The sequence below is a fragment of the Pieris brassicae genome, chromosome 5, assembly GCF_905147105.1.
Source record: "Pieris brassicae chromosome 5, ilPieBrab1.1, whole genome shotgun sequence".
Taxonomy (NCBI): domain Eukaryota; kingdom Metazoa; phylum Arthropoda; class Insecta; order Lepidoptera; family Pieridae; genus Pieris; species Pieris brassicae.
This window is the reverse complement of record NC_059669.1, coordinates 5,080,141-5,094,451: the sequence shown is the minus strand read 5'-3', so window position 1 is coordinate 5,094,451 and position 14,311 is coordinate 5,080,141. Positions and strand designations below refer to the sequence as shown.

Sequence of the window (14,311 nt, the reverse complement as noted above, 5' to 3'; positions counted from 1 at the left end):
CAAATAATATATTTGTATACACATACCTTCAATATGTGCCAATTAACAATATGACTATGTATGTATGAATATTTATTTATAAAAGCATATAAGCACAAATAAAAATTCAATTAGTACATCAAAATTTATTGAACTTCTGCTTCTGTTAATAACATATTTGGTATGCCTTTAGATATGGGAAAGCGCCTACCCGATTCTGGACAAACTAAATTGCCCTCTTCAATGTCTACTTCTAGTAACACCCTATGTGCCTTCTTTAACAACTCATTGTTTTCTTCAAACTTTGGTTCAATTGTTTGTGGAAGTCCATCACTGTGACCAATACTATCAGCAGCCCTCCACAACACTTCCCAGTCCAGTTTTGGTATTATTCGAGTAATAAATTCAGGATTGTAATCAACTTCTGTTATATTAATGATTGTAGCATTGATTGCTAAAGGATAACCTGTAACTACGCCTCTAAGACATTTTGAGGTAAGCATGTTATGAGTGATTAATTTCATTTCGAGCTTTTTACTTAACCAAGAACAAATATTAGATAATTGAAATAATAGATGTTTTAGAGAAACTTGTAATATTTATGTTAGTACCTCTACATCCATCTTTATAAACACTTCAACATGTGGAAAGTGACTGATAATAATAAGTTGAGTGAATCTATTTTATGGAATTCCACAAGTCTCTTCGCAGCCTTTCATTTAAAATATTGTGTATTTTGTAAGTTATTTTTTGGTTATGAAGTATGAACTACAGTCCACATTCCACAGATTTGTGAAGACAGCAAAGTACTAAAAGACAAAAGTTGACACGCGAAGAAGTACTACGCACAGAATAGACCATATGTACTGTACTCTATGGTACTCTGTGCTGTTCCCAAGTTTGAACTCTGAAGTTTCAAAATTTCACTATCAAATGTCAATAGATAAACATCAACTAATCATTCACGTTGGCATTTGCCTTTTTTAATATCATAATTATAAATTAATCAGTTTTGCACTCCATGGTTAGTAAACTATTTCTTATAGTATCCAAAAAATGGGTACCGTTACTCCAAGCGATTTTGATAAAGAGACTTTAAAATCCAAAACAAGTGTTCAGGAATCTGATAACGCCAGCAGTGAAAACAATGAAATACGGGATCAACAAAAAACCGTAGAGAAACAAGAAACAAACAATGATTCATTACTATCGAAAAAGAAAAATGCTCGTAAACGATCAAAATTACGTAAACTGCAAATGCCTGATTCAAACAATGCACAAACAGAAGCAATACATAATGAGACCCAGGGATACGAAGAAAAAGAAATAGCTTCTACTTCATCTATTGACTGTAAAATACCGAATAATAACTTGAACGCTCAAGCCACAAAAGGAAATAACCATAAGCATGGACATTATATAAGTGAAAATTTCAATAATCTACATATATCTCCTCAGACAGCCAAATTTAACACACAAAGTGCTGAGTCTGTTCAAGATTTTTTCATAAGACAAGTTGTACCTTTGTATTCAAATGCTCAGTACATGGAAAATCTTGCACATCATCCTCAGTTTCAGTTAACACAAAATATAAATACAGCTCAGCCTGGACGCGGTTCACCTCAAATGCATCCCAAAGTTGGATATCCAATAAGTGTCCCTAATTCTCCTATGGTTTATGGAAGTCCCAGTTTTCCATTTCAACCATCAAATTTACATTCTCCGAAGTATGTACAAAATTTTATTCAACATCCATTACTAAATTATTCCCTTAAGTCCCCAAATCATACAAACAATATATGTAGGAATGTTTTTCCTGGATCACCAAGTGGACATTATATTAATTCTCCTCTGAGTAAAAACAAAGATTGTAAAAAAGATGTGAATAATGAGGATAGAAAATTTGAGTCATATATGTCAAAAGAAAATGTGGAAGCTGGTTTGCTAGAAAATTCTTTAATTCAGGGAGTAATAAGAATCAATCCAAAGCAGTTTCAACATGCTTATATAACAGGTACAGATCGTAGCGAACAAGATGTTCTGATAGATTCAGTCAAAAATAGAAACCGGGCCTTAGAAGGTGATGTTGTTATTGTACAAATTATTGATAGCGACACTGAAGAGTCTAATGAAACTAATGAAGTTAAACAGAAAAAAGGAAAAGTTGTTTATATCAAAGAAAAAGTGCATACTCGGTCATGTATTGGTTCTTTAATGTTAATGCCTGATAAAAATAGACAACGAGCTCTATTTGTACCCCGAGACTACAGAATACCAAGGTTAAATATATCTTTTACATTTTGGCCAGATAATTTTTATACTGATTACAAAAGGTATGAAAATACATTATTTTTAGCAACAATTTTAGAATGGTATGATACAAGATTTGCAATGGGTAGGATTGTGTGTAATATAGGCGAATCAGGAGATATGCAGTCAGAAACTAAAGCTATTCTGGCACAGACTGATTTAGATGTGACACCATTTCCACCAGATGTTAAGCATTTATTTCCAAGCTTAGACTATGTTATACCTGAAGATGAGATAAAATTAAGGGAAGATTGTCGTAAATTATGTATATTTAGTATAGATCCTTCTAACTGTAGAGATATTGATGATGCTGTATCATGTAGAAAACTTGATAATGGCAACTTTGAGATTGGTGTTCACATATCAGATGTATCTCACTTTTTGGCAGAAAATACTATTTTAGATAAAAAAGTAGCAGAAAAGGCTACAACAATATACATGGTAGAAAGAGCTTATCACATGCTGCCAGATGAACTTTGTATGCTTTGTTCCCTTTTCCCTGGAGTTGATAAACTTGCTTTCTCTGTATTTTGGGAAATAACAGAAGATGCTCAAATTCAAAATACAAGATTTTCTAAAACTATCATTCATTCTTGTTGTCAATTAGCATATGAACACGCCCAAACTGTTCTTGATGATAAAGAAGAATCCGAAGCAAGTTTCCCAGAAATTTACAATGGCTTTAAATTTTTAGATATTTTAGAAAGTCTTAAAAATCTTGGCAGAATTTCATCTATTTTGCGGGACAGACGTTTTAAAGGCGGAGCATTAAGAATTGATCAAGTAAAGGTTTCATTTCGCTTAAGTCCCACTAATGGTATGCCAGAATCATTTCAGATTTGTGAAAGCAAACAAAGTCATCAACTCATTGAAGAATTCATGTTACTTGCAAATATGGCTGTTGCAAATAAAATTTATGAGGACCATCCAAAATTAGCATTTTTAAGATGTCACCCTGAACCTAGTAACTACATGTTACGGCAATTGGCCAAAGCATTAAAACCTATGGGAATTGATTTAGAAATAAATTCTGCTGGTCTCTTATACAAATCACTGTTACCATATATGGATCCCAATGCAGACAAAGGAAAAGCCATGGTACTGAGTATGTTGTGTGCTAAGCCAATGGCAAGAGCAAAGTATTTTTGTGCTGGAGGCTGTGAAGAAGATTTCAATCATTATGCATTAAATGTTCCACTGTACACACATTTTACAAGTCCTATTCGAAGATATGCAGACATTATGGTCCACAGGTCAGTTGCTTCAAATTGTTTATACTTTGAAATTGAATAAGTGTAATATCTATAAAATATAAAATAAACATGTTACTTCTCTTAGATTAACTTGGTAATGTGTTTATTTTCAGATTATTATCTGCAAGTTTAAAGTATAGAAACATACCAACATGGGACATTGACTATGTTAACATGGTTGCAGCTCAGTGCAATAAGCAAAAATACAACGCGAAAAAGGCAGGTGAACTGTCAACAGAGTTATACACCCTGAAATACATAGAAATGCACTCACCTGTCTTAACTGAAGCAGTAGTTGTTGAAGTAAAGAAAAAATACATTGATGTCATTATAGTTGCTATGGGTCTAAATAGGAGGATATTTTTCAATAATGTAAGTATCATCTAACATGCCAATCCACATAGACCAAAATAAAGTATTTTTTCATAAAAGTATTAATTTATTTTGGGTCTATCGGGAATAATAATTATTATTCTTAATTTCATTCTTTCAGGACTTTCCTGGAAAATATGAACATATTTTCAATGAAGCGGGATCAAAGCTGTCAAAGATGGAATTAACTTGGAATGCAACGGAGACTCTTCCTCAAGTAAAACAAGTTATTAGTGTATTCTCGACATTAAAAGTTGAAATGCACAAAGGCGATGAGATGGTTAAAGTTGAAGTTAAGCTTGTGAGACCAGATGATATAGCCCCAATTTTTTAATTCTGACCATTGTATTTCTCTTATATTTCTTGCTATTGCATATTTGACATATTTCAAAATGAAATAATGATTACATAATAAGAGTATCAGTAAGACTAGATTAACTTCTTGAAAATAAAACTAAACTTTTATCCGTAATTGAGGTCAATTATGCACATCATTATAATTATTTAAACGCACAATCGAATAATTTTAATTTTTTTATGACAAACTTTTGACCATTACAATTTTTTAGATTTTTAATTTTAATATTAGTAAAAAATTAAAATCAGCCATGCATGTGATTATATTTTTTTAAATACACGCGTGGCTGTTGTTATATTGTACATAATTAGCAAAATTTTAATTAAGATCAGTATTTTAAACAAACATGTTTAGTTATGATAATATCTCATTTGAGTTGAGAAAAAGTTGTCTATTATGCATTTAACATTATTTGTTTGTTACTATAATTTTGAAATCTTATTATAATATTTCAACAATGAACATTTCGCAACATTTAATGCGAAATGAAATGTTATTAATGATGATTTCTTTAGAATGGATTTTGTTAAGTCTTTTAATCATTGCTTAGACTCAATTCAAGGTACCTGTGTCATTTTAATTTTTATTACACAAACAAATCCATTAAGCATCTAATACAAAAATGTTTATTTATAATAAGTACATATGACAACATGAAGACATTCATGTGTAGAATAAGTAGTTATGTGATCTCTGTTTTAACCTCTTGTATTATAATATTTTTGTAACACATTTTTATTACAAGTTAAAATTAAGAGAATGTCTTTAGGCTAAATTTTATGAACAAGTTGCTGAGTCACCAACTAACCTATTAATATTTGATGAAACTCATTTACCAAGTGAATCAATACTTTCACAACCGTAACCCAACACGGCGAAACGATAATTTTATAGACCTTGTGGTCAAGGGCTGATCAAATTTAAGACTTAAAATTTATTGTTGGTGGTGTGTGGACCGATACAGCTGGATTATACATATACTTTTTGATGGACTTTGTTATACTTGATGAAATTTTAAAGATATATGTAGTTCTTGTGTCCACTTAAAGTAAATTGATGTTGTGTAGAAATAAGATCTCAATATGATAATAAAGGTTGTAGTCATTTTTGTCTGTGTATTAATCTATTTCAATTTGAATAAAATTTTATTTTATATAATGATATATTTATTGAGTTATTTATAATTTGTATAATCAAAATAATAATAAGACTTATGAAAAACAGATGTTATTTCAACATATCTATCGCTATTAATTATGTCTACTAGATAAAGCTACATTTACTTTGTGCGAAGTTGAAGACGTTTAAAATGACATTTTAATAAATACATGTTATGCCGATGATTCAGCTATTTACTGTCGTTAAAACTGATGATAGTGGCATTGCCAAATTTGTCCTGCAAAGCTTTTAATCAACAGTACATCATTGGTGCATTTCCTCTACAAAGATATTCCCTAATTTTCTTTTCGTATTTCGAATAAAGACTTTATTTACCCATCAAGTTTCATCAACATTTACACCAGCCTGGGTCTAGGGCTCAACGCTCTGATTCAATTATAAATTTGATCGACGCTACGCCATATTGCGATGTCATAGTTACTAATTTAGGCTAAGCAAAAAGTACTATAATGAACCTTTCTATTCAAATAAATGTTGTTTGCTAACCGTACTATTCTAGTGATAATTAAAGGTTTTGATATCTGTATTATTCTAATTATTATAAGGCATTAAACAATTGCATAAATAAGGTACATTGAGGTCTCAATTACCTAGGTAAGGGGGCTTAGATAAGAACCCTTAACACTTAGCAGTAGTCTCTGTAGAAAGTCGAAAACTAAATTTTTAAGAAAATGACAGCTCGTGTCGACAGTCGGTAGCGTTTATGCTCCAACTTTTTGCGTAATCTTAAAAACTGCTGTTCTCCATAATTCAGTACAACTATCGCTATCTTTAATGGTTCTAAAAATGTTATATTTTGGACTGTTATATAGAAATGTTAAGTTTTATTTAGTTAAACAGTGTTTCAAATAATAATTTAATTATTCAAACCTTATAAGTAGGTCTATTTGTACTACTGTACCTTACAAGACGGCAACGTCGCAATTCATTGATAAACTTAAGAAATTTAAATAGTTTATCCCTAATAATTATATTTAGTTTATTTAAAAGGAAACAAATTTCCTTTTGATGTCTTTGTTTATTTATTCTCCCGTGTAGTTTTCCAACCTTTTACTTGAAACTGGCAATACCTAATTGATAACAAATTGATATTTATATTGCATGTAAGTTAATTAAATAGTTCTTTAATTTGAAAAATAGATTATGTAACCAGTGACGTAACAGGTGGGTGGCAGGGCTGGCAAAATGCCACGGGCCCCCAGCCCAAGAGGCCGCGAGCTCAAAAAATCGTTATTTTTATTTAATTGTAAATGTATGTAGGTTTCCTCAGGTTTCCTTCACCGAAAAGCTAGCAAAGGATAGATATTATGTTCTATGGATGAATACAATACGCATTGGGCTAGCGTGGGTACAAACCATTCCCTCTCGCCTAAGAGAGGAGTTATTATTGTGGTATTAGTGGGACATATACAACGTGTAATTGAGTACGCTGAAAATTTCGAAGTTTATTAAAATTAAACTGAGTACAACATAACGATTTTTAATGATAGGGCCCCATCAATAGAAATTGCCACGGGCCCCAGATAGTATACTTACGCCACTGATGAGACATAAACTTTATTAACTTGAGATATAAACTTTATTAACTTGAAATATAAACTTTATCGACTTGAGCAATAAACTTTATTAACTTGAGATGTAAACTTTATTAGATTAAGATATAAACTTTATTAACTTGAGATATAATATTTATTAACTTGAGATATAAACTGAGTGGTTGAACTCTCGTACCATGAAGGCTTAATCGGAACATATTGGCAGAATTGGTGACAAGCTCGCGAAATAGCTTCAATTCCTCATCATTTATAATTGGTCTAGTATCCATAACCCTTGCATTGTTTGCACAAAATTTCATGCTTTTCGTTTTTTTGTTGCAATAAGTAGAAGGTGATTTATTCATACTAAACCAATGTACAATCGAAGAGAGAGCATTGTTCATATCGTCGAATTTTGTCGTCGTTAAATTTTAAAAATTAAGGACATATCATTAGCAAACAAAACTATCTGCTGGATTTTTCTCTACCATGAAAGGTAGCCATTATTAGGTTACCATTTATATAAAAAAAGATTATGTTAAGTATTTAAAAAATAGAATCATCAGTTTAAAAAAAAATGACTAATGATCGAGAATATTAATTGAGTAGGGTGTGTTTTTATGAGATGAGCAGAGTTGTGTTGGAACCTCTTGTAGAACAATAAATATTAACCTGTAGTAAGGAATGGCTTTGATTAGTAACGAGCAAAAACTATACTTTATTATCATATTAATAACATATTGTTAAATCTGTTCCAAAGCAGAGAAAATAAGAACTTAAATAAAAAAATTAAGTTGCGACTACAAATTAGGGTAAAGATGAAAACGTGACGGGGAAAAATTTAAAATCATTCTAAAATTATTGAAATTACCGTGAGATGTCGTCAACGGTTTTAAATCTATAGCTTTTAGTGATTTAAAAACTGTCATCTGACTTTAGTGAAAAAAATACTTTATTTAACAAAGATACAGCTAATTGTTTTGTTTTTATATATCAATCTTACCCCAACAGGGAAAGATTGAAACAAACGTTCTCAAACTTTTGCCATCTCACTTTTAAGCCATCCACGAATCCCACACAAATTTTCCTTTAAATAAAATGTAGAGGATATATTTTTTTGGAATTCCACTAACTTTGCCTATGCTATGTTCAAGAGATTGACACGACGGGGATTATTTTGGGATAATTTACGGGTCAGTATGTTTATTTCTGCAATGTTCAAGCGATTGAGGTTTTTTTCAGAGAAAGTCCATGACGTTTACATAATATAACCATGCTGGTCCTGGAATATAACGTCCTTAAATGGGGTAACATAGTGTTCCTCGAGAAAAAAATACTTCTTTTCTAAATAGCCCAAAACACCATTTTTCCAAATCTTTAAGGGTATTTGCTAATCTTATTTCGATTTTATGAGCAAAGACTGGATGGCGACTTAACGCCGTTTTTTGTTGTTGAAACGGTTGTAAAGCGTACCTAAGCATAAATTTTAGCTGCTCCAAATGTCAAAATCTTTTTTTACTTTTTCTATAGCTTAGCCACATCGTCTTGAGTATAGAATGTTGCATAATTAATGAAACATTACTTAGGTATTAATAGCGCCGTTTGATCTGGATGGATACCTTTTTATTTAATTGCAAAACTAAATTTTTATTTTAAGTAAAAATTTAAATAGTTAAAATCAGAACTTAATTTATTCACTTATTCACTTGCATATTCCCTAATGTATACATAATCCTGTAAAAAAATCAAGTTGGTAATTTATTTCCTATGTTACCAGTTAAAGTTTGAGAATAACTGAACATTTGTATGACACTTCAGAACGCAGTCAAATCGTAACTTTTGTATATTAATCTTAGTCCCATCCCGTAATTTTTTTTGGGTAAAGACGGAATGTTAAGATATTTCCTAAATGACTAAATGTAGCCATATTTTGATGTAATTTCGTAACTAAGAATAAAAAAACTGTTATTAAATATTCATATGAAACAGTTGCACCTATCTTGTAATTCAAGTTACAGTACATGGGGTAAGATTAAATCACTGGAAGATTTTACGTAAAAATCATAACGCAGAAATTATCCAAATTCACGCACTCCACGCACTCTGGGCGGCTAACTTTGACTGTGGTTTGGAACGTTAGAAAGTGGCGGTCTTATCAAAAATACCAGCACTCAAAAAATACGTTAAAATTGGTGTTATAGAGGTTTTTTGCCTTGACTCATTTTTCATCTTGCCCCCACTTACCCTACCTAATTAATTTGATTAGTTCTTGTTTAATATTTTTTTAAATTTAATATTTTGGAATATAATGAATAAAGCACAGTGCCTTCGAAATGTATTAGAAAGTAAAGAATTTAACACATTACCAATTTTCTTAAAAGGAGTCGCCAGTTTGATTGATGGTGATGAAAGTATTAAGTTGGAATCAATTAGTTCCTACTTGGTGGATTCACAATTTTTATCTGAACTTAAGGACCCCATACATGGTGTAGATTTCGCTTTTGGCGACTCGCTAAGGGATGTCAAATGTACTTTAAAGGACGAAGAGTCAAGGCTTCATGAATTATATATAACTTATGAAGGAGTTAAAAAGTTAAAGATCACTTCAGGTGATATCCCGTATGCGCCATTTCTCGATCAATGCTTTAGCAATGTTGAAGAGCTTGTTGGTGCTTTCTTTAGACATGTCAGAAGCTTACAAAGTTATTTCTATGAACTTGAAAATATAGATAATAATTGTGTGATATTGGATCCGATCAAGCCAACTTTTAAGGACAATTTTAGAAATATTCGCATTGGTTCGTTTTTTTTCTTTCTATATAGGTTTTTGTTACTTGATTGCTCTTTATTTAATAAGATTTTTTTGTAGATGACAAAACATGGCTGTATGTAGAAGTAACTCTAGATGGATACCCTTCAAATATGCATCTAATAGGACAGTCTGAAGTATGGCAAGGAAAATTACAAAATGGAATTTTAAATTGGGATCATGATAAAAATATAGTAGAAAACATAACATCCATATTTGGTATGTTACCCATATAATTAGATTGCATTTCAGTTAATCTGGGGTATTAAATAAGTAATGGAGAATAAAAAATCCTTGATATAAAATTTGAACATACAACTAAATATAATAATAGGTAGACAAGGTTGGTACTAACTTCAAACTATTTAAACATAATACTTTAGAAGACTGTAATGTATGTGTGAAATAATTTTTCAGATTTAAATGATCATTCCATCTCCTATAAATCATTAAGTGAAGCTATAAAGCCATGTGATGCAGAAGTGAAAGATGATATAATATGTGGAATATGTTTCTGTTCTGAGCTGCCTGATAATCTCAGTGTACCACAGCCGTTATGCCAGAATTTAAATTGTGATGTTCACTTTCATAAAAGCTGTTTGTTCCAGGTAATGTAATGTGTCTCATTACTATGATTTAAAAAAATATTTCAACTTCAACTATGGTGTCCAACTAATAACAAATCACAGTAAGGCTAAAATTCAGAATTATACTTAGTGTTAAGTCGGAATCTTACCCCTGGATTATTTCTGGCCATGGGATAATAATATTAAAGGACAATTTTTTCTAAATTTTTTAACTATGCTTATATATGGTTAAAATTTTTCTATTCAATTTTTTCAGTGGTTGGTTGCATGTGAAGGAGGAAGGCCTCCGTCTTTTGGAATAATAAATGGTAGCTGCCCTACATGTCTTCAACCAATTTCATGTAGTAATAATAACTGAACCACAAGACAATACAAAAATAGCAATGAGATTTTTTTGTTTTTTTAAGATGTATGTCATAAATGTTTACTAGTAATTAAAAATCTATATGTTCACGATTCAGTTTTGGCTTAATGGCTTACGCATGCCACTCTCAACTTGAGGCAGTGAGTTTGAATCACACAAAATCAAAGCACTAATGGTAAATCATATTTGCCTTACATCCAAAAATCTATGGCATGTGTTAGTATGAGAAAATAAGAAAAAACTTGCATTTACTTTTTAATATCATAAAGTTGTTGACATATCAATATGTGGTTACATATATTATTTCTGTTTATAGAAGCATTTTTGTGTGATTGTGTTCTTTCATAAAAACAATTTATTTATAATCAATCAAGGCCTTAACAACCACAAAAGAAATAATTAAAATTATTTATCAGTACACAAAGTAAATGCATTAATTAATTATTTATTACTAAACAAGTTTTTATACAAAGTTGATAAGTTTTGGGTGTGATTTTCAATTACCATGTAAAAGTAAAAAGTAATATGTCAACTACAGAGAGGTAATTCATCACAAGGGGACTGCATCAAATGTACGCGTAAGGCTTGTGCTGGATCCTGGAGCTTCTCCACCCTGTGGACCAGTATCACGCCCAACATTCTGAAATCATTTTATTTTATAATTTTTAGAATCATACATACACCCATCTGATAAAATTAAGGGAAAATTGTAAGCAGATAGTGATTATTTTCTTGAAGATATTGTATATAATACTTGTACTTTAGCAGTGATATTAGTTCTGTATATACTGTTATAAAGGTCAGTTTGCTGTTCCTTACCTTAACTTGCATTTGATTTTTTATCATGGCAGCTCGTAAAATCAACATAGAAGTACGCCGCTGATACTCTTTACCCATGGCTAAGCTTTTTTCGAAAGTAGTACTTCTCTGGTCTACATCTTTAGCATATAATATTTTATTATGTGAATCAATACGGGCTTGTATTTGACCATCAAGAATCAATTGCATGAGTTCATCCTCAAGAGCATTCACAGTCCGGTTAAATGCAGAAGCCATCAAACGCATGTCAGCTGACAAATATGGGCTGAAGTATTGAATTAAAGCTCTGTTTCGTATTTGCATATAAAGAGAATTTAAGTGAGGTGCTAAATACATATCTAGGAGTAAGTTGTCCCTTATCTCATCTAGTAATCTTAAGCAGGAAGCATATTTAGATTCATAGAACTTAAAAATTATATCTCGCAATTGCGGTTCTAGTTCTAAGAATAATTTAAAAGAACTACTAACTATAACTTGTTTTTGTAATTCAGCACGATCAAAAGTAGCAAGTGCACATAATCCGCCATACACAGCAATATTATTGCTGCTAAGTAATTCAGGGTATTCACAGTGGTCAATACTTGCTGCTAGAAAATGTTTTGCTGCAGACTTATATTTCTTTGTTGCCAATTCTGCAAGTCCTGCAGCACACTTTAGGCGAGTAAATATGACATAGTTGGAATCCTTTGGAGGGACCTCGTGAAAATCTGGTGTGCTCTCAGCTTTTGATACATAGTTGAGAACATGAGCCCAATTTTGCAAATATACTGACACTTTAACTACATTGAGGCACATCATAATAACATGTTTTCCACTAGTGCAATAATCTCTTGCCCTTGAATAACATTTCAGTGCACTTGTCAAGTCTCCACAGTCCAGGTAATGATCACCTAAGTCATCATGCCCTCTTCTAATGCTTTCCTTAATAGAATTTGTTTTATAGTTTTTTAAGTCTGTATCTAACTTTTCCAATTTGATAGCAGCTTTTTTGGTCTTTGACTCAACCCACATAGTATCAGGAACAGGAATATCCTGTGATCCCATTTGGACAGCAACATCAGGAAGGCCAGATGAAGCAATTGCTTCAGCAAGTTTTTTGTGAAGTGTTTGGTAAAGACTCACATTATAAGTCGTCATTACATACGATATGGCCATTTTAAGTGCCTCTAATCTCAGTGATGGACAATGATCTGCTACAAACATTAATCTATACAACTTCGCAAAACCAGTATATGAGGCAGCATAAGTCTCTAAATCCAATGTAGGGTTTTCAACCACAAAGCATTCTGTCTCATTGTTTTCATTGTCTTCGAGTGGAACGTCCACTTGCATAGGTTCCGCCGTATTCTAAAAAAATATAATATGATAGTATAAGTTTATTAAGTCATACAATATGATTTAGTAAGTAATGGTAAACTTACCAATTCAAACATGTTTATTTAAGTAAATTCTTATTGTACTATAGAAAATATCCGAATTCCACTGTCAACGCAGGAAACCAACCTAGAACACAATTAAGCGTTTATATTTTAACACTGGCCTACTTTGTCGTCTTACTAACCTGTAAGTTTTGTAAATAAGGCAAATTTATGTAATATGATCTATTAACAGAAACATCATAAAACGCTAACAAAATACCTTTATCATTACGTTTCTTTTTTGCAGCGGCATTTTTCTTTTTGACGAATGACGATTGACGCCTTATAAATTGTTGCCAGTTAATTTTAGTGTGAAGTAACTATACGATACCTTTGCGTTTTAATAATTTTAATGTAACAATGTTTTATTTAAGCTTTGATCAAATAATCATGAATAGTAAATGAGCAAGACAATTGCCAAATTAAAAACATTTTGAACTTTTTGTATAACAAAGCACATTAAATTAAATAATTTTAGAACAAAAATATACGTAGAAAGAAAGAAAAAGAAGGTTTATGTTTATCCTTTATTTTATAATATATATATATACTACTGCTAATAATACTACAGATTATTCTGTAAAACAGAGATATTTTTGTTGTATTTTAATTTACGTAGGGAGTAGTTTTTATCCGGGCTAGTATCTTGTCGTATAGTACTTTGTCGACTTTTTTTTATCGATGATTACGATATGTTTTAATATGAAAATTACTCTTCACAATAACTTGTTTATTGTTTTTTTTATTACTGTATGACATAAAAAATGTTTAAAATACAGTTATAAAAGAAACAGTATGGAAATCGAAATTCCCATAATATGCCAATATGTATATATTAGCAATATTATACTTCAAAATCAATAAATGTACCAAAATTTACATTCAGCATAAAATATATGTATCTGATTATGGCATTTGCCATTGTTCCTTTTTCGTATCAACCGGTGTAGGATTGTCAAACAATTAGACTCTTACCATAACTCACACAAAAATAGGACATACAATATTAATTACAGTTTTTAAATTCCATTCCTTTATAATCACACAATACATTTGTGAATGACATCTTGTTGTTATGTGACTTAATTAAAATACGTTAGAAACTATTTTGTCTCCCTTTTACGCATTACAGTGGCTTTAGAAAAATAAAGGTCCAACAAATATGTATGAAAATATTACCAAGATAGCTATTTATGCGCGGTTTACATAAAGTGAATTTTTATAATAGAGTATTTCAAAGTGTAATTAATTTAAATTTCAACATTCAATCGGGTAAAGTGCATTTTCTTTTAACGAGCGATTCTGAACCTAAATCAAATAATAATCAA

General features: G+C 31.1%; 4 protein-coding genes across 6 annotated transcripts; 2 read left to right on the top strand and 2 right to left on the bottom strand.

Moving 5' to 3' along the window:
* Nucleotides 1–110: 110 nt before the first annotated feature.
* LOC123709213 (multifunctional methyltransferase subunit TRM112-like protein) lies at nt 111–793 on the bottom strand. The gene has a single exon (XM_045660335.1). It carries the CDS (start codon nt 501–503, stop codon nt 126–128), a length of 378 nt encoding a protein of 125 aa, XP_045516291.1. The 5' UTR covers nt 504–793; the 3' UTR covers nt 111–125.
* A 140-nt stretch (nt 794–933) lies between these two features.
* Nucleotides 934–5,380, top strand: LOC123709211 (DIS3-like exonuclease 2). Its single transcript, XM_045660333.1, has 3 exons — nt 934–3,542; nt 3,656–3,914; nt 4,036–5,380. Exons 1-3 carry the CDS (start codon nt 1,036–1,038, stop codon nt 4,246–4,248), a joined length of 2,979 nt encoding a protein of 992 aa, XP_045516289.1. The 5' UTR covers nt 934–1,035; the 3' UTR covers nt 4,249–5,380.
* Nucleotides 5,381–8,859: 3,479 nt separating this feature from the next.
* On the top strand, nt 8,860–10,835 carry LOC123709744 (E3 ubiquitin-protein ligase FANCL). 2 transcript variants are annotated; one of them, XM_045661271.1, is made up of 5 exons: nt 8,860–9,012; nt 9,368–9,784; nt 9,856–10,014; nt 10,213–10,403; nt 10,639–10,835. In XM_045661271.1, exons 1-5 carry the CDS (start codon nt 8,967–8,969, stop codon nt 10,738–10,740), a joined length of 915 nt encoding a protein of 304 aa, XP_045517227.1. In that variant the 5' UTR covers nt 8,860–8,966; the 3' UTR covers nt 10,741–10,835. The 2 variants fall into 2 exon arrangements, with proteins under 2 accessions (XP_045517227.1, XP_045517226.1); XM_045661270.1 differs by lacking the exon at nt 8,860–9,012 and having other exon boundaries at nt 9,020–9,784.
* Nucleotides 10,836–11,012: 177 nt separating this feature from the next.
* On the bottom strand, nt 11,013–13,341 carry LOC123710259 (COP9 signalosome complex subunit 1). 2 transcript variants are annotated; one of them, XM_045662054.1, is made up of 4 exons: nt 13,204–13,341; nt 12,987–13,068; nt 11,566–12,912; nt 11,013–11,386 (listed from the first exon to the last, which is right to left on the bottom strand). In XM_045662054.1, exons 2-4 carry the CDS (start codon nt 12,996–12,998, stop codon nt 11,297–11,299), a joined length of 1,449 nt encoding a protein of 482 aa, XP_045518010.1. In that variant the 5' UTR covers nt 12,999–13,068; nt 13,204–13,341; the 3' UTR covers nt 11,013–11,296. The 2 variants fall into 2 exon arrangements, with proteins under 2 accessions (XP_045518010.1, XP_045518012.1); XM_045662056.1 differs by lacking the exon at nt 13,204–13,341 and adding an exon at nt 13,127–13,202.
* Between the last annotated feature and the right edge of the window lie 970 nt (nt 13,342–14,311).

Coding starts and splice junctions, on each gene's coding strand:
- LOC123709744 (XM_045661270.1), top strand. CDS start 9,295: ATGAATAAAGCACAGTGCCTTCGAAATGTATTAGAAAGTAAAGAATTT. Junction 9,785..9,855: donor TTTTAGAAATATTCGCATTG/GTTCGTTTTTTT, acceptor ATTTTTTTGTAG/ATGACAAAACATGGCTGTAT. Junction 10,404..10,638: donor ATAAAAGCTGTTTGTTCCAG/GTAATGTAATGT, acceptor CAATTTTTTCAG/TGGTTGGTTGCATGTGAAGG.
- LOC123709211 (XM_045660333.1), top strand. CDS start 1,036: ATGGGTACCGTTACTCCAAGCGATTTTGATAAAGAGACTTTAAAATCC. Junction 3,543..3,655: donor GCAGACATTATGGTCCACAG/GTCAGTTGCTTC, acceptor GTTTATTTTCAG/ATTATTATCTGCAAGTTTAA. Junction 3,915..4,035: donor GGAGGATATTTTTCAATAAT/GTAAGTATCATC, acceptor TCATTCTTTCAG/GACTTTCCTGGAAAATATGA.
- LOC123710259 (XM_045662054.1), bottom strand. Junction 11,387..11,565: donor AAAATCAAATGCAAGTTAAG/GTAAGGAACAGC, acceptor AAATGATTTCAG/AATGTTGGGCGTGATACTGG.
- LOC123709213 (XM_045660335.1), bottom strand. CDS start 503: ATGAAATTAATCACTCATAACATGCTTACCTCAAAATGTCTTAGAGGC.